Source organism: Musa acuminata, chromosome BXJ2-5, assembly GCF_036884655.1.
Source record: "Musa acuminata AAA Group cultivar baxijiao chromosome BXJ2-5, Cavendish_Baxijiao_AAA, whole genome shotgun sequence".
NCBI classification, from domain to species: Eukaryota; Viridiplantae; Streptophyta; class Magnoliopsida; order Zingiberales; family Musaceae; genus Musa; species Musa acuminata.
The window spans coordinates 42,078,751-42,097,267 of record NC_088342.1 but is presented as its reverse complement, the minus strand read 5'-3'; the positions used below and the strand labels follow the sequence as shown (position 1 = coordinate 42,097,267).

General features: G+C 35.6%; 2 protein-coding genes across 3 annotated transcripts; one reads left to right on the top strand and one right to left on the bottom strand.

Moving 5' to 3' along the window:
• Positions 1-997: 997 nt before the first annotated feature.
• Positions 998-8,877, bottom strand: LOC135584622 (AP-3 complex subunit mu-like). Of its 2 annotated transcripts, none has more exons than XM_065109580.1 (8): positions 8,725-8,877; positions 8,474-8,576; positions 8,183-8,293; positions 6,795-6,884; positions 4,951-5,198; positions 2,241-2,450; positions 1,921-2,128; positions 998-1,607 (listed from the first exon to the last, which is right to left on the bottom strand). In XM_065109580.1, the coding sequence occupies exons 1-8, from the start codon at positions 8,757-8,759 to the stop codon at positions 1,362-1,364; spliced, it is 1,251 nt and encodes a 416-aa protein (XP_064965652.1). In that variant the 5' UTR covers positions 8,760-8,877; the 3' UTR covers positions 998-1,361. The 2 variants fall into 2 exon arrangements, with proteins under 2 accessions (XP_064965652.1, XP_064965650.1); XM_065109578.1 differs by having other exon boundaries at positions 6,795-6,873; positions 8,725-8,848.
• Positions 8,878-9,701: 824 nt separating this feature from the next.
• LOC135611818 (GDSL esterase/lipase At1g09390-like) lies at positions 9,702-11,341 on the top strand. The gene is made up of 5 exons (XM_065107459.1): positions 9,702-10,013; positions 10,091-10,276; positions 10,386-10,546; positions 10,629-10,899; positions 10,985-11,341. Exons 1-5 carry the CDS (start codon positions 9,752-9,754, stop codon positions 11,227-11,229), a joined length of 1,125 nt encoding a protein of 374 aa, XP_064963531.1. The 5' UTR covers positions 9,702-9,751; the 3' UTR covers positions 11,230-11,341.
• Positions 11,342-18,517: the final 7,176 nt, after the last annotated feature.

Sequence of the window (18,517 nt, the reverse complement as noted above, 5' to 3'; positions counted from 1 at the left end):
GGATAGTATTGGCTTTTCCAACTAGCTTTTAGATAGGAAAAGCTAGGACTAGTTCTAGGATCCTGTTGCAGGAAATGCCACTTTTGGGGTTACTATGATTGGTGAAAAATATCTGCAAAAAGCCAACAGTGATGAGGGAGCCAAGTGAGTTGAAAAGGATGGATCAAAATAGAAACACAACCTTGTATTTGTAGATTTTATATTTGGGCTGAGAAGAGGGAAGAAAGAGGAACTACTTTGCATTGAAATTGGTGCATGAAGATAGTAGTTTGCCTAGATAAAAACTTGCATGATTCCCAGTGATGCCTTTTTCCCTTATTTATTATCATTTAAAAATCACACACTAGATGCAAATATTGACTTTGGACATTATTGATGGCCTTGAGATGGTGCACTTGACATGACCAAACATCATCCCTGGAACCCAAAAAAATTACTGGTTCTTCATGAATACTATTTGAGTCCTTCAATTGTAACTATTAAAGTGTAGAAATTTGATCCTAACAAGTGGTCTCAGTAGATTGAAGAAACCGAAAAAAACAATTAGGTTTCATATTAGTATGGGGTTTCCTTGGTCTATGTTGTACAACAAAGAAGTGAATGCATCACAAGTATTTTATGTCTAACAGTAATTATATAACCAGAGGGAAAAGAAAAGAAAACTATAGCTAAATTATATGAGAATTAATTATATAACACTAATCATTTTGAAGCAGGTGACAGATTAATGGAACTAATTGATCAAATTGCTTTAACATACTCCACAAAATTTCTCTCGAAATCCCACAATGGCAAATTTAAGATGAACAGAATGTAAGGACCAAGATGTTACAGTTGCTCAAAATAAATATAGCAATTAATCACTACAGGATCCTCCAAGATTTACTATGCATTCTGGTTATTGAATTCTTGGTAAGGCGATTAAAGATTTTTTTTCTTTCTAAAGCATCACAAGAACATTGGGACATTTTAAGCAAGAAACATGAGATGGAATAACTTGTACAAAGTTGGCTAAATTCGCCCAAGCATTCAAATTTACATTGCAGTTTCATGTTTAAATTGGACTCAGACTGTCCTCAATATACAACGATATCTTTGTAATATGAACTTCATTTGTAGGTTCACAACTGAAGTATCTGCATAAAAATAACTTGATCAAACTTGGATAAGAAGCATCAAGCAGTCACTGCAAAACTGAATGAAACTAAAAGGATGGTCGAAAACTGATGAAGTGGAATCCTTGGGATTACCAACTTGGATAAGAGGTCATACACAAGTCAGGGACTGCGGCTGGCAGATGCAACAGAAACCTGTTCTCACCATACTGTGACAAAAAGAATGAATTCATTGGGAAACTGTTCTCAGGACCTCACTTCGTATTCTCCAGCTTGAGTGAGGGCTCGGAAACCTTTGTAAGGTTGGCTTGGTGCATTTTTTATATCCAATTTATGTATTTGCAAGCCTGAGAGTGCAACCCCCATAATCTTGAATCCAACTTGGAAAACAGGGAAAACATGCAATCTATCCAGACCTGTCTCAAGAACTAAATTTCCTGACAGGGATGGGGATTTGTCTTTGGGTATTTGTCCAATTGACCAACTGCATGTCTGCAAAAGAAAAAAAAAAGAACATAAGCCCAGAGAACAGAGCCAAGATATATACACATTTAAATTATCAGGGGCACTAACTAGAAATTTTATTGATACTGGAATGTTTCATCCATGTCCTAATACATCTAAAATGAAAGTTAGAAAGGATATTTTGATACGTATTACATAAATAATAAGTCTCATGATGACATTGGTGATGCAGCCAATGTCATGCCGGTTTTCCTTTCTGCTCTTAAAAAAAAGCCCAACAATAAACAAGAGAGCCCACCTAATTATCAAATATATTGGTCTGTGAGGGTCATTAACTAACCTTGTCAGCCAGAATGTTAACTGTACCATGGTTTGAGGTTAAGTTTGCTGATGCAACACAAAATGGCAGCTGAAATTGTACTGTTATAGAGTCGATTGTCTTTCCAGGATCATTGCGTACTCCAACCAAAACATTAATATGGCAATTCCCAGTATCTGAAGTCAACTGTGGCTTCACATAGATTGGTGTGCTCTTCAGCTTTTTAACCCTGTTCAGTGACATAAACCACCAGAACTGATATAAGGAGGAAGCCAAGTGAAAAGGTAACATAGAAAGAGAAATGCATAAATAGACAATCTCCGGAAAACAGAAAATAAAACCTGTAAGTCATCAGCTTAAATTCCCCATCAGGAGGCACAAAAGAAAGGATTTGATCTGATTCCCAAGGCCGAAAGCGAACACATGGATGGAATCTCATGTCATTTAAGATTGAAGGGTTTGAAAATGACAAAGTCAAATCAGGAAGACCCGGGAGATGAGAATCTACTTGAACTTCACCATATATCTCGCATTTCACCAAGGCACCATCTCTGAAATTGAAGTAGTTAATTTTATGAAACCAAAACAAAATTGAGGGAAAAATAGTTAAAGGCAGCCGAACTATGATTTTCTGGAACAGCATATCAACTGCATGGTAGCTGATGGGTACTGATAAAATATATGTGACTACAGGATATCAGCAGCTATGTGTGCATCAATTGTGCAGATAAAAATATAATTATGTCATGGATATCTAGATTTTAAGAGCACTGCATGAGAAAAAAGGATAATGTAGTAACTTTGCCTATAGTCTTGATGAACATTCAATAAGAGTTGATAATCATATTGTAAATTGTGATCAGACTTGACTTTTAAAACATTGCCTAAAAGCATATTATATATAATTAAGTGAAACCTGAGTTTCAAAATATGCAGACAGTCAACTTTTAACTCAGATGGCAACTTCTCAATTTCTACTTGTCTGTCACATATATATGGTAACCTTACAAGATAATCCATTTCACCCCTGCTTTTGTTTATATTAATTTGAAGGAATAGAGACTCTAAATTTTCCACAACATTTTCACATAAAGGGCGAAACAAAGGGTCTTTTGACAACAACAACAAGAATAACAAGCTGTAAGGTCCCGACCATCTGATTCTGGCTGCATATTTTCTTAGATACTAGTCTCCACTCTCCCACAATAGCATCAGGACTTCAAGTTCAGAGCTACGTTAGGTATGTCACTCATGGAAGTTATATACTTAATTACTGATCACTTATACCTAATAAATCACAAATATAGGTTAAGAGTTCATATCACATGAAGAGAACATTCCTCTTAAACACACAGAACGTTGCACATGTCCTCTGACTAGGAGAAAGCAAATACTAGGGTTCCTGAAGAAAACAAAAGAAATTACTGTTGGTTAAGCTGAATGCAACAGCTGGACACAACATAATTGAAATAAATGGTCAAGAGAAAAAAACTATAAGTTTTCTTAACCTTGAAACAGTATTCATCAATAAGAAAAACTGAAGAGAATATTTGTTATAAAGAGAACTCAGATTGGTCAAGTGAATTTGACAATGATAGCCAGGTTAAAAGCTCTAAGTCTAAAAAGTATAAACCATTAGAATAATAGTGCAATTCAAAATAATTATGTTCTTATAAATGAATGGTAATACAAGAAATACAAATAAAAAAGAACTCCAACAGAAAAGTAGGATGTATTACGACTGATGATAAGGGTAAATGTTCTCTTTTTACAATGGTCCAAATGATTTGGAAATGAAAAACACAAAATTTAGGTGTTGCCAAGAGCTGGAGGGAATGCATATCATAATGTCCAACTTGGAAATTCCACACTCCCCCACCAAAAAAAAATAATAGGGATATGTACATCAAAAAAATATATCATACAAAAATTAGTAAGGTATACATCAAAACCAATTTGTTTAAAATCAATATGAAACATCTAATTGAAATATAAAAAAGGTAATACTGAAAAGGAGTATCTTGTATCTCATGAACACAATTGTGTGGGTGTCGATACCAGTATGCATTTGAGATAAGGTATCCATTAAAACCAGTTTAAAATCAATATGAAATATCTAACTGAAATATAAACAAGATAATAATGCAAAAGGAGCATCTTGTATCTCATGAACACTATTGTGGGAATGTCGATATCAATGTTCATTCAAGCATCAAATATAGAAAGATAAATAGAATGAATATGAGGAAACTAGTATTGCAAATATTATAACTATAAGAAATTGCAATACAAAATTAATGTGTACGAGAAAATAGTAAAAAAAATACTAATTTTAACTTTATAAATAAAAAAATTAAAAGAAAATGTAGTACTTATAGTAGATTAGTAGTCACTGGCTTGGGGAGACCCTCGTTCTCCCTCCCCTCTTCTCTCTAATCAAAAGCATCAGCAGTGATGCAAGGGCCATATAAGCAGTACAGTGGCAGGTTCCCCTTCTCTTTCTTCCTTCATCCCTCATCCTAGACACTTCGTCATTTATGTGTCTATCAGACTCGAACACAAGTCATGTGGGCGTACAGATACATCTTATATGCATCAGGGCATCAGCACAAGGACAAGTCCTGGACAAAACCTACCCAGCTAACACCAAAAATTGCTAGGAGAACCCTACTATATTACCTGAAAACAACCAACATGATGCTCTAATTAGCTTGGCCTGAACTAATAATAATTGATGATAAATGGATATATTAAAAGATAATATGACAATACTGTAGTAATAGTAACTGATTTTTAAGTTGTAAATATGAAATAGTAATCAATTCCAATTATTCAATGATAAATGCCTCAGGTGGAAATGTAGAGAAAGACCTGAGACCAAAGAATGCACTAATGACAAGTAAAACTTAGGACACATATATAGATGCCAAGAACACAAGATATGAACAAATCCAATGAGATTAAGTTAAAATTATTCGTAGCATATGTTGAAAGTCCAAGATATAAGCATAAAAAAGAATGATGCATAAGAGATGGACTCTGGAAAAAAACCTGCTAAAGACTGCATCAATCTCCTCAACAAGGTTAACATAAACTTCATTGCTTGCATGCTTCATGTTAGTTTTTCTCCAAGGAATACAAGATGCTGTGGCATCAGGAAGTCTGGTGCTGACATTGGAATTTTTACCAGTCACAACACTCAACATTTTGCTAACAATATTTGGCGGGGTTATCATCTCCCTCAAGATATTTGGTTCTGTTGTCAGCGGAAAACCATTGTCCATCATTTCATCCAAAAGCTGCAATAAGAGCAAAGACCTTATTATTGCACAAAACTAGCATTCCTATTAGCAAATTTTATTCGATCATAAGTTTCTGAACAGAAACCAATCAGTGTCATATATACTTAACTGTTCTATTATTTCTTTAAATTCAGATTGCTACAAACCCTCATAGAAGTTTAAAATCTTAAAAGAGCTAACAAAGTAAATAAGTCCAAATCAAGTAATATTTCTCAACAAAAATTATATTGCCCTCACAGCATAAGAAGACCCATTCAAGGCATGATTTGATGGTTAAAATGTCTCCAAAGGTTGCAATGCAAGCAAAATATATTTTGGTTTTTACCTCTTCATTACAATATCAAATTGGAAAAGAGTTCAATTTGATTTCTTTTCTGTCACTTTGCCATTTAGTCTTTGACAAGGACAAGTACTACTAACATTTTGGTAATGCTCCTGAAACATTCATCATTAATTAAATGAAATGATTCATGAAAAATCTTTGATTAGAGACAAAGGTTCATCTGAACTAACAGGTACTCAGCATACCCAAATTGGAAAATCAAAAATGATATAATGCTGCTTGGTTGTAATTATCTACAAGAAAAAATTGTAAACTTGAGAATTTTGCAATATATCTATTTCTCATCATGAGATGAAGCAAATCATTCTCATCTTAGCAATCTGATTAAAACCATCCAGTGGGCAAGATAGACTACACCAAGACCACGACTAAACAAGCACCAAGGTTTTGAATATCGATCCGTACTGGCATACCAAGCTCTGCTCGGTACGTACCGGTATGTACCATCGGTAAACCCTAAAACCTTAAAAACACCTTCACCTACCATACCAAGACGTACCGATCGGTACGCCTCAGTAACGATCGAAATCTGGAATGGTACCAGTCGGTGTGCCTCGGTACCGATCAAAGCACTGGGATCGCCCGGTAGAGGGTGGTCCGCGTACTGATATCCTCTCCAACTGATACGTACCGCCCGTACTGAGCAGTACATATCGAAATTAAGAACCCTGACAAGCACTAAGGCTTCTTTTTCCTTTTTTTTTCAAATTTTGCTTTTAGAATATCCTTAGGGATAGAAGCTATATATCATGTACATTCACCTGACCTTGATTACAATCCACATTCCCATGGTGTACATCATGTGCAAAAGCCTATTGGTAACATCATGTGCATCTATACCTCATACTGAGGATAATATTAATAACATACTTAAAAGAAACTCATGAAAAATCTAATGCATGTGCATTTGACATTAGATTTTTTTTTTCTTGTAGTTTGAAAGAGATGAAAATTATTATGTATTAAATGAACACTGCTCTTTATGCTTAACAACTACAAGTACTACCAATGAGACAAGTGTAGATAGAAAGACAGAAAATGAGAATTTTATTCTCCTAATTTTGCCTTATTGGTATCGCAACCCACATAAGTAGCCCAGTTCTCGAGTTCATTAGAACTATTATTTTTCCAAAGAGCTCAAATTGTTCAAATGACAGATTTGAAGCATTCCAGAGCTTCGCTCTATAAAGAGAAGCTTTAATCAAATATGTGAACTGTAGTGGCAAAACAAAGGAACTTCAGGTACATACCTCATATACAATTATGAAATTGTCTTTAATCAAGTCCTCATTTAATCCTCCTAGATAATCAGTCAGAACATCTGCGACTCTGCAAAGGAACTGCAAAAGTGAAAAATCATGCTCTTGTAAATTAGAACACGTTCCTCGACATTAAGTAATGAAAAGCATCATGAAAGTACCCACACAACCATTAAATGGATATTTACAGCCTTGTCCAAATGCCACAAGACTCATAGATTTGGTGGTCTAGGCTGGGATATATAATTTTCAAATCTTGGATTCCTCTTAGCAGCATATAATTTTCAAATATCATGAAAATCTCAATGCATACTATCATACAAACATACATCAAAATCCATTCTGTCATAATGCTTGTTGCACTACTGCCTTAGGCTCATTTCACATTCATGTTTGTGCTCTGTATGTTGCTACAGTCAGCATGTCATTCAAATCAAAACAATTGACATGTTGTGTCTACTATGCCATTCCATGTGGGTCAGGATCCTACCATATGTTTGAGATTGCAAAAGAATTTCCTTTTTCCCTTTACAGGTTTTTTTTTCAAAGTGATTAAAAGATTAAAAGAAACAAGAACTATGAACTGGGAATAGATTCTTTGAGGCATAGGTTTACAACTTCAAGAATGATAAGATCTCAAGAATCGTGATAGGCACATCAAATGGCATACTGATATAAGGGTCTCATACAAATCAGGCCATTACATAGTAACCTGCAAATGATGTTCATATCATGCTTGCATCAATTATTTTGTCACCCGATGTTAACATATGGTGAACTTACCAGAAGGGGAAGCATAGAATAAAGCATACTATTTTGAGATCGCACAGTACCATTTTAGAGGCTATTACCATTTTAGAAGCAACACACAGGTATCTCTCACAGCTCAAGGGCATAAGGTAGAAAAATGATTATAATATTATAAAAAATAAAAAAAACAGAAGCCAAAACATAAACACAGAGTACTATCCTCACAAGTTAAGTCCGGACATAAATCCATATGACAGCTTTCCAACTTAAACTACAGTAGCATAAAGCTTGTTATGCTTTCTCCATTTTCAGCTCTACTAGGTATCTTGCAACCAATGCACAAGCTTCATTCATTCTAGTTGACACTCCAGCCTGATCCTTTTACAACTCAATCATGGAAAGAGAGAACAATAAATAAGAAAAGAACAACTAGTCTTGTCTGGTGAAATACATCGCTTTTCAAACCTAAGTATTATTTATTGTCAAAGAAGTCAACACTTTTCAAAAATTGCAAGGATCTGCTTCATACAAACAACACAATCTTGCAATTTGTCTTTTCTAGCAGTACAAAAAAAATGTAATGTATAAATTGTGAAACATTTAATTGAAAAAAGGAATTAAGAGCTGACCTCGATACCCATAAGTGGTGGCATCTCGACCTGCGTGCATGCCAAGAATATGATTCCATCACGAAAGAGTTGGAACAGATAATGTGTCGGGGATGCAATCACAGGTAAAATCTAACCCATCACAGGACAAACAACAGAATGAAAATCAGTATATATCAACCATCATTAAAATGGCAGCTGGCATATGGATTTCTAAAGAATTCAAGAACAAAAGACTCAGTTTTTGATCAACCAAACACCTACAGATTGAATCTTTCTAAAGTCTAACATACTAAAGTGGGCGTGTTTTACCTTGGAGGGATCACCGCCTTGGGAGAGGACATAATCCCAGAACCAAGCGCAAATGGATCGATCCACGCGGTGCCCCGTCATCTGCTTCTCGAGCATGACCTCCCTGCAAAGATCCAGCTGAACAAGATCAGTTGCGAAATTACAGCCAAAGAAAAAAAAGAACATATTACAAGTAATTCAAAGGTCGAAGAGAAACTAGGGCTTCTGGGGCAAAGGGAAGGAAGGGGAGTGGAGATCGCAGAGGTCATTACCCGGAATCCGACAGGAAGAATATACACTGAAGCATCTTCAATCTCTCGACTCCGATCTCTAAAGTCGAGGAGGAGGAAAGGAGAGAAGAGGGGTTCGGCGGGGTCTTTGCGGAGGAAGGGCAGCAGCGACGGCAAACGAGTGGACGTCGCAAAGATTGGAAGAGATTTGACCTGATGTGGGCTTTTGGGCTTTTAACAGGCTAACCCGAAGGCCGAAACTTTTTGTTGTGAATTGTAGTTGGGATGGTGAGTGGACTCATCCATCAAGCTTGAAGATGAGTGCAAGGATTTGATTAAAAACCTTTCGGATCCGGCATTGGTAGGATGAATTTAAATTATTTAAAAATAAAATATCTAAAATATCCTTAAATTTTTATTTCAATTATGACGTCATTTAAAAATAACGACATTAAATAGAATTCCAACTTCACTATTCTAACAATAAAATGATAGCCAACTAAGGAAAATTAACTGAAATTTTTTGAGCTTTACAAATACATATACCTTCAAAAAAATATATCAAAATCACCAACTTCAGAGATATATAATTTTGCTAAGTGAAAAGTCAATGTTTTATATATAGTTTAAAGGGAATTTAAACAAACTAATAACCCTTAAACCATTGATTTGATACCCTTGAAATTTTGGGCCAATAGGTGACACCCTCACATGGTTAGATGTCTAAAAGAACTCCTAACACATGCATTTGCAATCCTATGAACTGGTTCTGAATAGTTTTAAGATATCATAAGTTCATATTCATATTGTTTATTACATATTTGGAATACTATTGATTCATTCACATGGGAAGATGCAGATTGACAAATTATATAGTGACCATCAATCACTGACAGAGACGTACCATTATATAGTGATCGTTTTGTCTGCTACTCATAATCTATGTTGTCCACTTGCATTACTCTTTGCACTTGTCGGATCAAGGTAAACATAATCATAAAGACTGGAAGAAAGATAGCCACAAGTTGGTCAACATCTAGGAGGAGGAGGAGAGGAAGAGGCACAGTTCATGGCGAAGCCATGGCAAGGAAATCCCCTGTCTCTTCTTCTTCTTCCATCACAAGTTGTTCTAGCTCTACTGCTACTACTCCTTTCCTTAAGGAGTGCAGTTGAATCCAAATGTGTGCTCTTCAACTTTGGCGACTCGAATTCCGACACCGGAGGCTTCGCCGCCGGCCTCGGCTTCTACCTCGGCCCACCGTCCGGCCGGCAGTTCTTCCACAAGACGACCGGCCGTTTCAGTGACGGCCGCCTGTACGTCGACTTCATCTGTATGCATCGCCGCAGCCTTTCATGTGGTTCGCTGGTATCACACTAGTATATCCTAATCTTACCTCATTGTATTTAGGTGAGGGGTTGAAGATGAGCTACTTGAGCCATTACTTGGAGTCCTCAGGCTCAAACTTTTCTCATGGAGTAAACTTCGCAGTAGTTGGAGCAGCAGTCGATCTGCCTGGAAATCCCTTCCCTTTATCAACTCAGGTGCTTCAGTTCCTTCACTTCAAAAACCGCACCCGTGAGCTCATGACAGAAGGTACTGTTGCAGTCTACTGAAACGCTGCTTTATGCTTTGATTGAGAGAAAAGAACGTGATGAGTTGTTACTGCATCCTTATGTCAGATTATGTCAAACAACAAATGCAGGCTCAGGATCTTTAGTCACTGAGAAAGAGTTTAAGCATGCAGTTTATAGCATTGACATAGGCCAGAATGATCTTGCCAAGGCCTTCTATTTGAACTTGAGCTACCCACAGGTCCTCCTCAAAATCCCAACCATGCTAAACAAGATCGAAGATGCCATTAAGGTACTCAAAGTTATATTTCCTTTACGTCTCAGAAAGAAATCTAGTGAAACTGGAGATCAAAACACTGCATGTAAATCTGCAGTCTATGTTCGAAAACGGAGGTAGGAAGTTTTGGGTCTACAACACTGGGCCTCTCGGCTGTTTACCTCAGACGCTTGCATTGCATAGAAAGAACGACAGCCAGCTGGATGCATTCGGATGCCTCTCGGCTTATAACGATGCGGCTAAAGCCTACAATTACGGACTGAGAGACCTCTGTGAGAAGATGCGACAGGAGTTGAAGAACGCAGTCATCGTCTACGTCGACATGTTCTCCATCAAGTACGATCTCATAGCCAACCACACGCAGTACAGTAAGTTCTACTCCACCAAGTGTCACATTTAATGCATGGAAGTGCGTACTGGGAAGATGAACATCCCCTTCTTCGATGCGAGCAGGCATCGAGAAGCCATTGATGGCTTGCTGCGGCCATGGCGGTCCGCCGTACAACTACAAGGAGAGGATGACCTGCGGCCAACCTACGGCGACGGCTTGCCCGGAGGGATCCCGGTATGTGAGCTGGGATGGAGTCCATTATACTGAAACTGCTAATGGCATTATCGCTTCCAAAATACTGTCCGCGAAGTACTCGCAGCCACAGACCGATCTGAGAAGCCTCTGTGAAGAACAAACAACAGATTAAATTCAGATGATAAGCAGTACTTTTTTGTTGATGATTTAGTAGATGGCTACTTGGATTTTGTTTTGCTCTCATGTGCTATGACAATGGTCAAATAAGCCACACATTGGCTTTAGCTGTGTACTGAACTTGTCCATGCTACTTCTTGTTTTCCTTTCTTTTAAAGAGACAGATGGACACTTCCTGCAGCATTGGCACATTGTCACACGAGAAAGATAAAGTACCAACTACAAAAGTTGATCAAATGAATAATAATAATAATAATAATAATATAGATTTTAAAATTTATTTATATTATATTATACTATATTTGAAAGAAGATCATGATAAAAGTAAATAGGGAATGATAAATTTATATTTCTTAGGTCCTTTAATCCTTAATAAATTTATGATTTGAGAATGGATCATAGATTTAAGTATATAATCTAAATACATGATTTGAGTGCAAAGAAAAATCTCTCCTTTAAAACTTATATAAATATATTTTACCTCAATGAATGATAAAATTCCTTTCATAATAAATTCTTTAAAACTTTATCTTTCTCACTTTTGTTCTCGCATTCTAAGTCTTTTATTTACTTTAATAAAAATAACAGAAATTACTATTACTAATTATATTCAAAATCTAAAGGTTATTATATAGATATATATACATATATATATATATATATGTATATATATACATATATATGTCCATATATATACATATGTATGTACATATATATATACATATGTATATATATGTACATATATACATATATGTATTTGTATATATATATATATATATATATATATATATATATATATATATATATATATATATACATACATATTTATATATATAAGGAGTGATCAATTTTTACTAAACCAACTCGAACGTATACCAAACTATCTGATTATGAATCTAAGATGATTAATATATTTTTATATTTTTATATAATTTTATGATGGGTAATTATCAGAATTAAAGATTTTTGTAATACATTTTGTAATCAAGTGTATAGGTTAATTTCGAGTGTAACTTAGTCAAATTCAATGAAACTAACCTGATTTTGGTAGAATCATTAAGATATGAATTTATTATGCTTAGTATTATTTTATATATTTTTAAAGATTTTTTTATGATTAATCAACAAAATTAAAGTTTTTTTTATAGGTTATATGATCTAGTGTAACTTAATTTAATTTCAATTGTAATTCGATCAACTTTCACAAAATTAATTAAAAGTTTTGCATGATCAATAAGAATGATTATAAGATGGTGATTATCACTTTATTATATTTGATAATTTTATTATAATTTTATTTTAATTGTAAGATGATGATTATCATTTTGTTATATTTGATAATTTTATTATAATTCAATAACATATGTGATCAAATTATTTAATAAAAGTGAGAAAATATTTTCATCGAGAAAGGGTGCCTCTATTAAAAATGAATATGGGGGGCACCCTTTGAGCAAAAAAAATATAGAATATAAGAGGCGCCATTAAATAATGGAGCTTAATTTGCAAAGATTCAAAACATGTCAATTTAACATAACTGACTTAGAAAATTATATATTTTCCCTATTACAGAATATAAATAACTTTAAAAATATTAAATCTTTATAATAAATTTTAAAAACTATTTGTCGTCTCCTCATCTTCGATCTTTAATTCGTCTTATTTCATCATTTATTTTTTTTATCATTTTACATCACCTCTAGTGATTAAAAGAAGAAAAAGAGAAAGAAAAAGATGAAAAAGGGTTGTAGATAAAGAGTGAAAAGATTTTATTAAAATTAAGTTATAAATTGAGTGCTTATACATTTATTTACAAAGAGATAACTTAGAAATATTCAGAATTCTTAATATAAAATTTTAAGCAATAAAAAAGGGATTATAAAATAGTAATCTCGTAGATAAAAAGTTAATAGTGGAGGCTTTTTTCCAATAAAATGCCCTAAAAATTTATATATATTTTTATTTTTTTTATTTTAATTGAAAACTAATAATTATGGTTAATGTTAATTAATATGTATGTTTTGGAAGGATGCTAATATAGGGAGTCTATGCTAATATATATATATATATATATATTTGAAATGAATGCATCGCGATTTCTAGGAAATATAATGTCTTATATTGTTTGATTATTTTTCATTCCATTAACTTTTAGAAGGAAACGTTGGAGAATGAATTTTCCAAATATTTGTTGGCAAATAAAACCTTCTAAATCTTTTTTTTATTTGTTGATATTTTCTTAATTTTACCTGACAGTAAAAAGATCAAATATAATATCATAATTCGGTAGTGCAGTGGCTAAGGAGGCAATTGATGCTTTTGGCAACGGAAAATTCTGTGCTGCTCGACCGACCCAAAAAAGAATATTCTTTGCAGAAACTTCTGTTCGGAAGAGAACTTTGTATCTAATTTCTTTTATTCAGCTATAGTGCTTTCATGATTAAAAAAAAGAATGAACATGTAGTAAGTAAATGCCATATATATACATTTATAAATCAATTTGACAAGTACATATATATAATATAATCAAGTCGATTTTTCACCGAATTAAAAAAAATTATTTGTATTTTGTCAGCTTAATTGAATGCATGACTTTGGGAATTAAAATTTTACATTTTAAAATCATGACAGTCGGTTAATATTTAATTTTTGATTAAAAAAAACAAAAATGTTGACCAATCTCACATACAATGTTGACCAAGTTGGAAACCTGCGCCAATGTTGACATACAATGTTGACCAAGTTGGAAACCTGCCCCAATGTTGACATACAATGTTGACCAAGTTGGAAACCTGCCCCCATCGAGCACCGAGCAGAGTCATCAGAACTGAATTAGAAAGCGATCCGATCAAGTCTTAGATCACCGGTCGAACTGATCTGCCAATTGGTCTAATGTTTACTTAACAATATTTTATAATATATTAAATATTTTAAATTATATATAATAAAAAATATCAAATATTAAACTAATTAAAATTTATAAAAATGATAATATCAAATCAACATTATAATCATAAACATTGATGATAATTATACTAGATTGGATTGGTTTTAATTAATTTCACATTTGAGGTAAATACTATTTTAAATAAATAATAAAAAAGTTTATGGTAAAGATATTTAAGTAATATTTTTTTGTATTACAAAATTAGATCAGTTTTATGTAATCCTATCCATTCGTTCTAATTTTTCTACGTATTAGATCCCATAATTAAATCTAATGATGTGTTTCCAGTTTTTCTGGTCCGACCGCCCGGTTCGATAACCATGGCACGCACTTGAACCACTGTGGCGGAACTGGCGCAAGATATGACCGTCCTCGGTGCAAACGCCGCAAACGTCATCTCGCTCCTCCTTCCATCGTTGCGCCTCCTTTCCCTAGTTGTCTCTTCCCAACGGGCGCAGCGTGCACCCCTTGAGACCCTATAAATTCCAGCCCAACCCTTCACTTACCCCGCTTCGCGCCAAGACCCCGCGCTCTCCCCATGGCCTCCCTCTCCGTCTACAACGTCCTTCTCTTCCACAAGCTCGACCACATGATCTACCACCACCTCGTGGTCTGCGGCAAGCGTCCTGAGGTCGCCCGCAACATCGTCGCTTTCTTCATGTTGATGGAGCTGACCGGCTTCGACGTCATCGGCTACATCCGGCGCACGCCGGACCACAACGTCGTCCTCATGTTGGCGGCGGAGGCCGATGTCATTCTCAACTGCATCCGCCAAGGGTTACCCCCGCGCTCCGTAGTCGGCCTGGCCGTCCCCCGCATCACCTCCCTCGTGAGCCAGCGGGTCGACCTGGAGTTCTTCTACCGCAACCGCGGCACCGTGATCAAGCAGCTCGTGAAGATTCTGGACGGAGTCGGCTTGGTGATCTTCGACGAACACTTGCATGTGCTGTTCACCGAATACCAGTACCGTGTGAGGTGTCGCCTGACGGCTGTGCCCCCGGTGCTGCCCCGGCGGCTGGCGGAGCCGTACCAGCGGGTCCTTGAGGAGGATTTCCGGTCCATGTTCGTAATGTTCTCCAGGGGGTCTACTCTAACTCCGGATGACATAGCCGAATACTTCGCGAGGTACTTGCTCCTACAACACTCGTTCTTCACCTGCTTCCTTAATTAGCTAATCGATCGTCTTCCGATATAAACTCGCTTCTTTTTGGACAGGCAATGGGGTGACTGCATCGAGAAAGTGATGATAGAGAAGAGATCGTCCTTGGACATGAAGCCCATATATGGGAAGGTCGTGTTCACCGGCGGGTCCTTCCTCTGGCTGGTGTTCCATGGCAGACCGGTTGTTAAATTTGTCATCAAGGGGAACCAGTTGAGTGGTAAAAGGTATGAGCCAAGAGACAGCAGATCATGATGAACATGAAGCTTGGAGCGTTAATATTTAGCTCTTAGGTTCTGTAAATAGTAAATGATGTTTAAGACTTCTAAAGATATATGTTTTAGTCTGTCGCTGCAGTCATAAACCCGTAGGGGGATATATATATACTTGTAAGAACCGCTGGTTTAGATATACTCGATGGAATAAATGGAATAAGTCTAGGGGAGTCTTGTTAAGACTCATATTAATTGAAGTTTTGGTGTCTACAATTTGAATTTATCTTTAATATTAAGATCATTTATGTTATGATACGTAAGTAATTTTTATTTTTATATAATTGGAACATTGATATAAAGGGGAGAAGTAGTACTATGATACAAAGAAATAATAACTCATGTTTTTTATTTACAAAGGAGGAGAAAAGTATTTTTTTTTGTTAACAAAGGGGGAGAAGTGGTGAGCATGAACAATCATAATGTCTTTTTTTTTTGTTATGCAAATGATTAATTTATAGTTATATTTCGATTGATATTATACATTAATAATTATTAAAATTTGAAACTTGAAATAATTATTATTTTTGAAACTTGATTGAACATTGATTTTTGAGCTTGAATAATTGAATCATAATAATTACAAGATTAAATTTCTTTCAACTTGAATTTAGTATATGCATTTAAAATGACATATGATCATTTGAATTCAAGTTTATCATAACATTTCAAAATGGTATATAAACAAGTAGAGCTTGGTTAAAACTTCGTCTGGTTGTTATCATTAAAATATTATTGAATCCTAAATTTAGATGATGAAATCAAATGATGAGTTTATGGACTAATATGCTTTTGAGATAAGTGATGCAGGAAATACTTCGATCACAGATTTGAAATATCAAAAGACAAATTATCGAAGCATGAGAATTGGACATTATGCCGGGTAAAGAATCATGTCAAGAATTAGACGTTGATCCAAAGGATTGGTCGATGTGCTGAAGATTGGATTTCGTGCTATAAGTTCGGGTATCATGCCTGAAGGATCGGATATTGCACTAAAAGATCGGATATCGTGGGAAAGTCGATAAGTCGATAGATCGGACGATATGGCGAAGAAAAAGACGATATGCTAGAGATTCGAACAAAGTGTCGAAAGATCGAACGATATGCAGGAATGATGTACAATGTGCTGAAAGCTTCATATTATGTCAGATATGTGGTTGAATTGTTAAAGTCTTGATTAGGGTTTTTTTTAGGTCAAATTGATTTAGTATTTGGCCAAAACCATGCCAACTTGTAAGGAACCCAGTGAGCTTGAACTAAGACTGAATTGAGCCTGTTAGAAGACCATACTGGTGACCTAAAGTAGGCCAGAGTGGTGGTACCACCAGGCCAAACAGTAGTATCGCCTGAGTTAGCCTAAGGCATTATTTATGCTTTTGTTGGAAATTTTGGTGGTAATACCATCCAAAGTGGTGGTAGCACCACCTAGGCCAGTGATAGCACTACTAGAGCCTTGATTCGTGGCCCCATTATAGTGGTAGTATTGCTTAGTGCTGGTGATAGTACCGCTAGTACCTTGAAATTCTAAGAATTTAAATTTTTGGCTCCATTCGTGAAGGCTTTTAGGGTCTATAAATATCTCATTCATGCTTACTTGATGGAGCACTAATTATTGAGCACAAAAGTGTTGTAAACTCTCTCTTGGAGCATTGTTTGAGTCTTTTCCTCCTTTATGAGTTTAGAGGTGATTCGAAGTTGTAGGAAGTGAGAGATCGTGTAAAAGAGAGAGTGTAAAAGTTCTCTCCTAAGTCTGTTATAAAGAAAAAAGCTATAACAAGGGTAGTTGATCTCCATCCATTGGAAAGAAGATTGATAGTAAAAATCGATGACCTTGGGAAGAGAAATCGGGAGTTGATGTAGGTCGGGAAGATCAAACTATTATAAATCGATTTGTGATCTTTATCTTCCTTCTGATTTGTTATTGATTACTCATTTATTTTACTCGCAACTATTACTCACATTCTTGGTTAATTACATTTTTGATACGGATTTATCGATCGAACGGTTTAACTTTGCTATAGCACTAATTCATCCTCTCCCTCCTCCCCCCTGGTGTCATTACAATTCTAACAGCTTTAAAGTTGGGTTCAATGACATCATTGTAGAAGAACGGTTCTTGGCTGATTCGATTGTGTCATTATGGAGGGATGATTCATGGTCATGTTTGGTTGTCGGGAAGATCAAACTATTATAAATCGATTTGTGATCTTTATCTTCCTTCTGATTTGTTATTGATTACTCATTTATTTTACTCGCAACTATTACTCACATTCTTGGTTAATTACATTTTTGATACGGATTTATCGATCGAACGGTTTAACTTTGCTATAGCACTAATTCATCCTCTCCCTCCTCCCCCCTGGTGTCATTACAATTCTAACAGCTTTAAAGTTGGGTTCAATGACATCATTGTAGAAGAACGGTTCTTGGCTGATTCGATTGTGTCATTATGGGTGCTAATTCACCCTCTCCCTCCTCCCCCCTAGTGTCATTACAATTCTAACAGCTTTAAAGTTGGGTTCAATGGCATCATTGTAGAAGAACGGTTCTTGGCTGATTCGATTGTGTCATTATGGAGGGATGATTCATGGTCATGTTTGGTTGTCATTGTTAGAATTTGCCACTTTAAGCAGTTCATATATGTTAGTATCTGGAGAGTCGGCCATGTTAGTTTCACGAGTTACCTTTTTAAGTTGTTTAACCATGTTGGAGTCGGCTGCCTCTTCAGGAGGTTCGATCATGTTGGCATCGAAAACTACCTCTTCAGAAGGTTCGATCATGTTGGCATCGAAAACCACCTCTTCGGATAGTTTGACCATGTGTTGGGAATTACCTTTTTAGGCAATTCTATCATATTAGTGTTGGGAATGATCTCTTCAGATGGTTTGATCATGCTAATGTT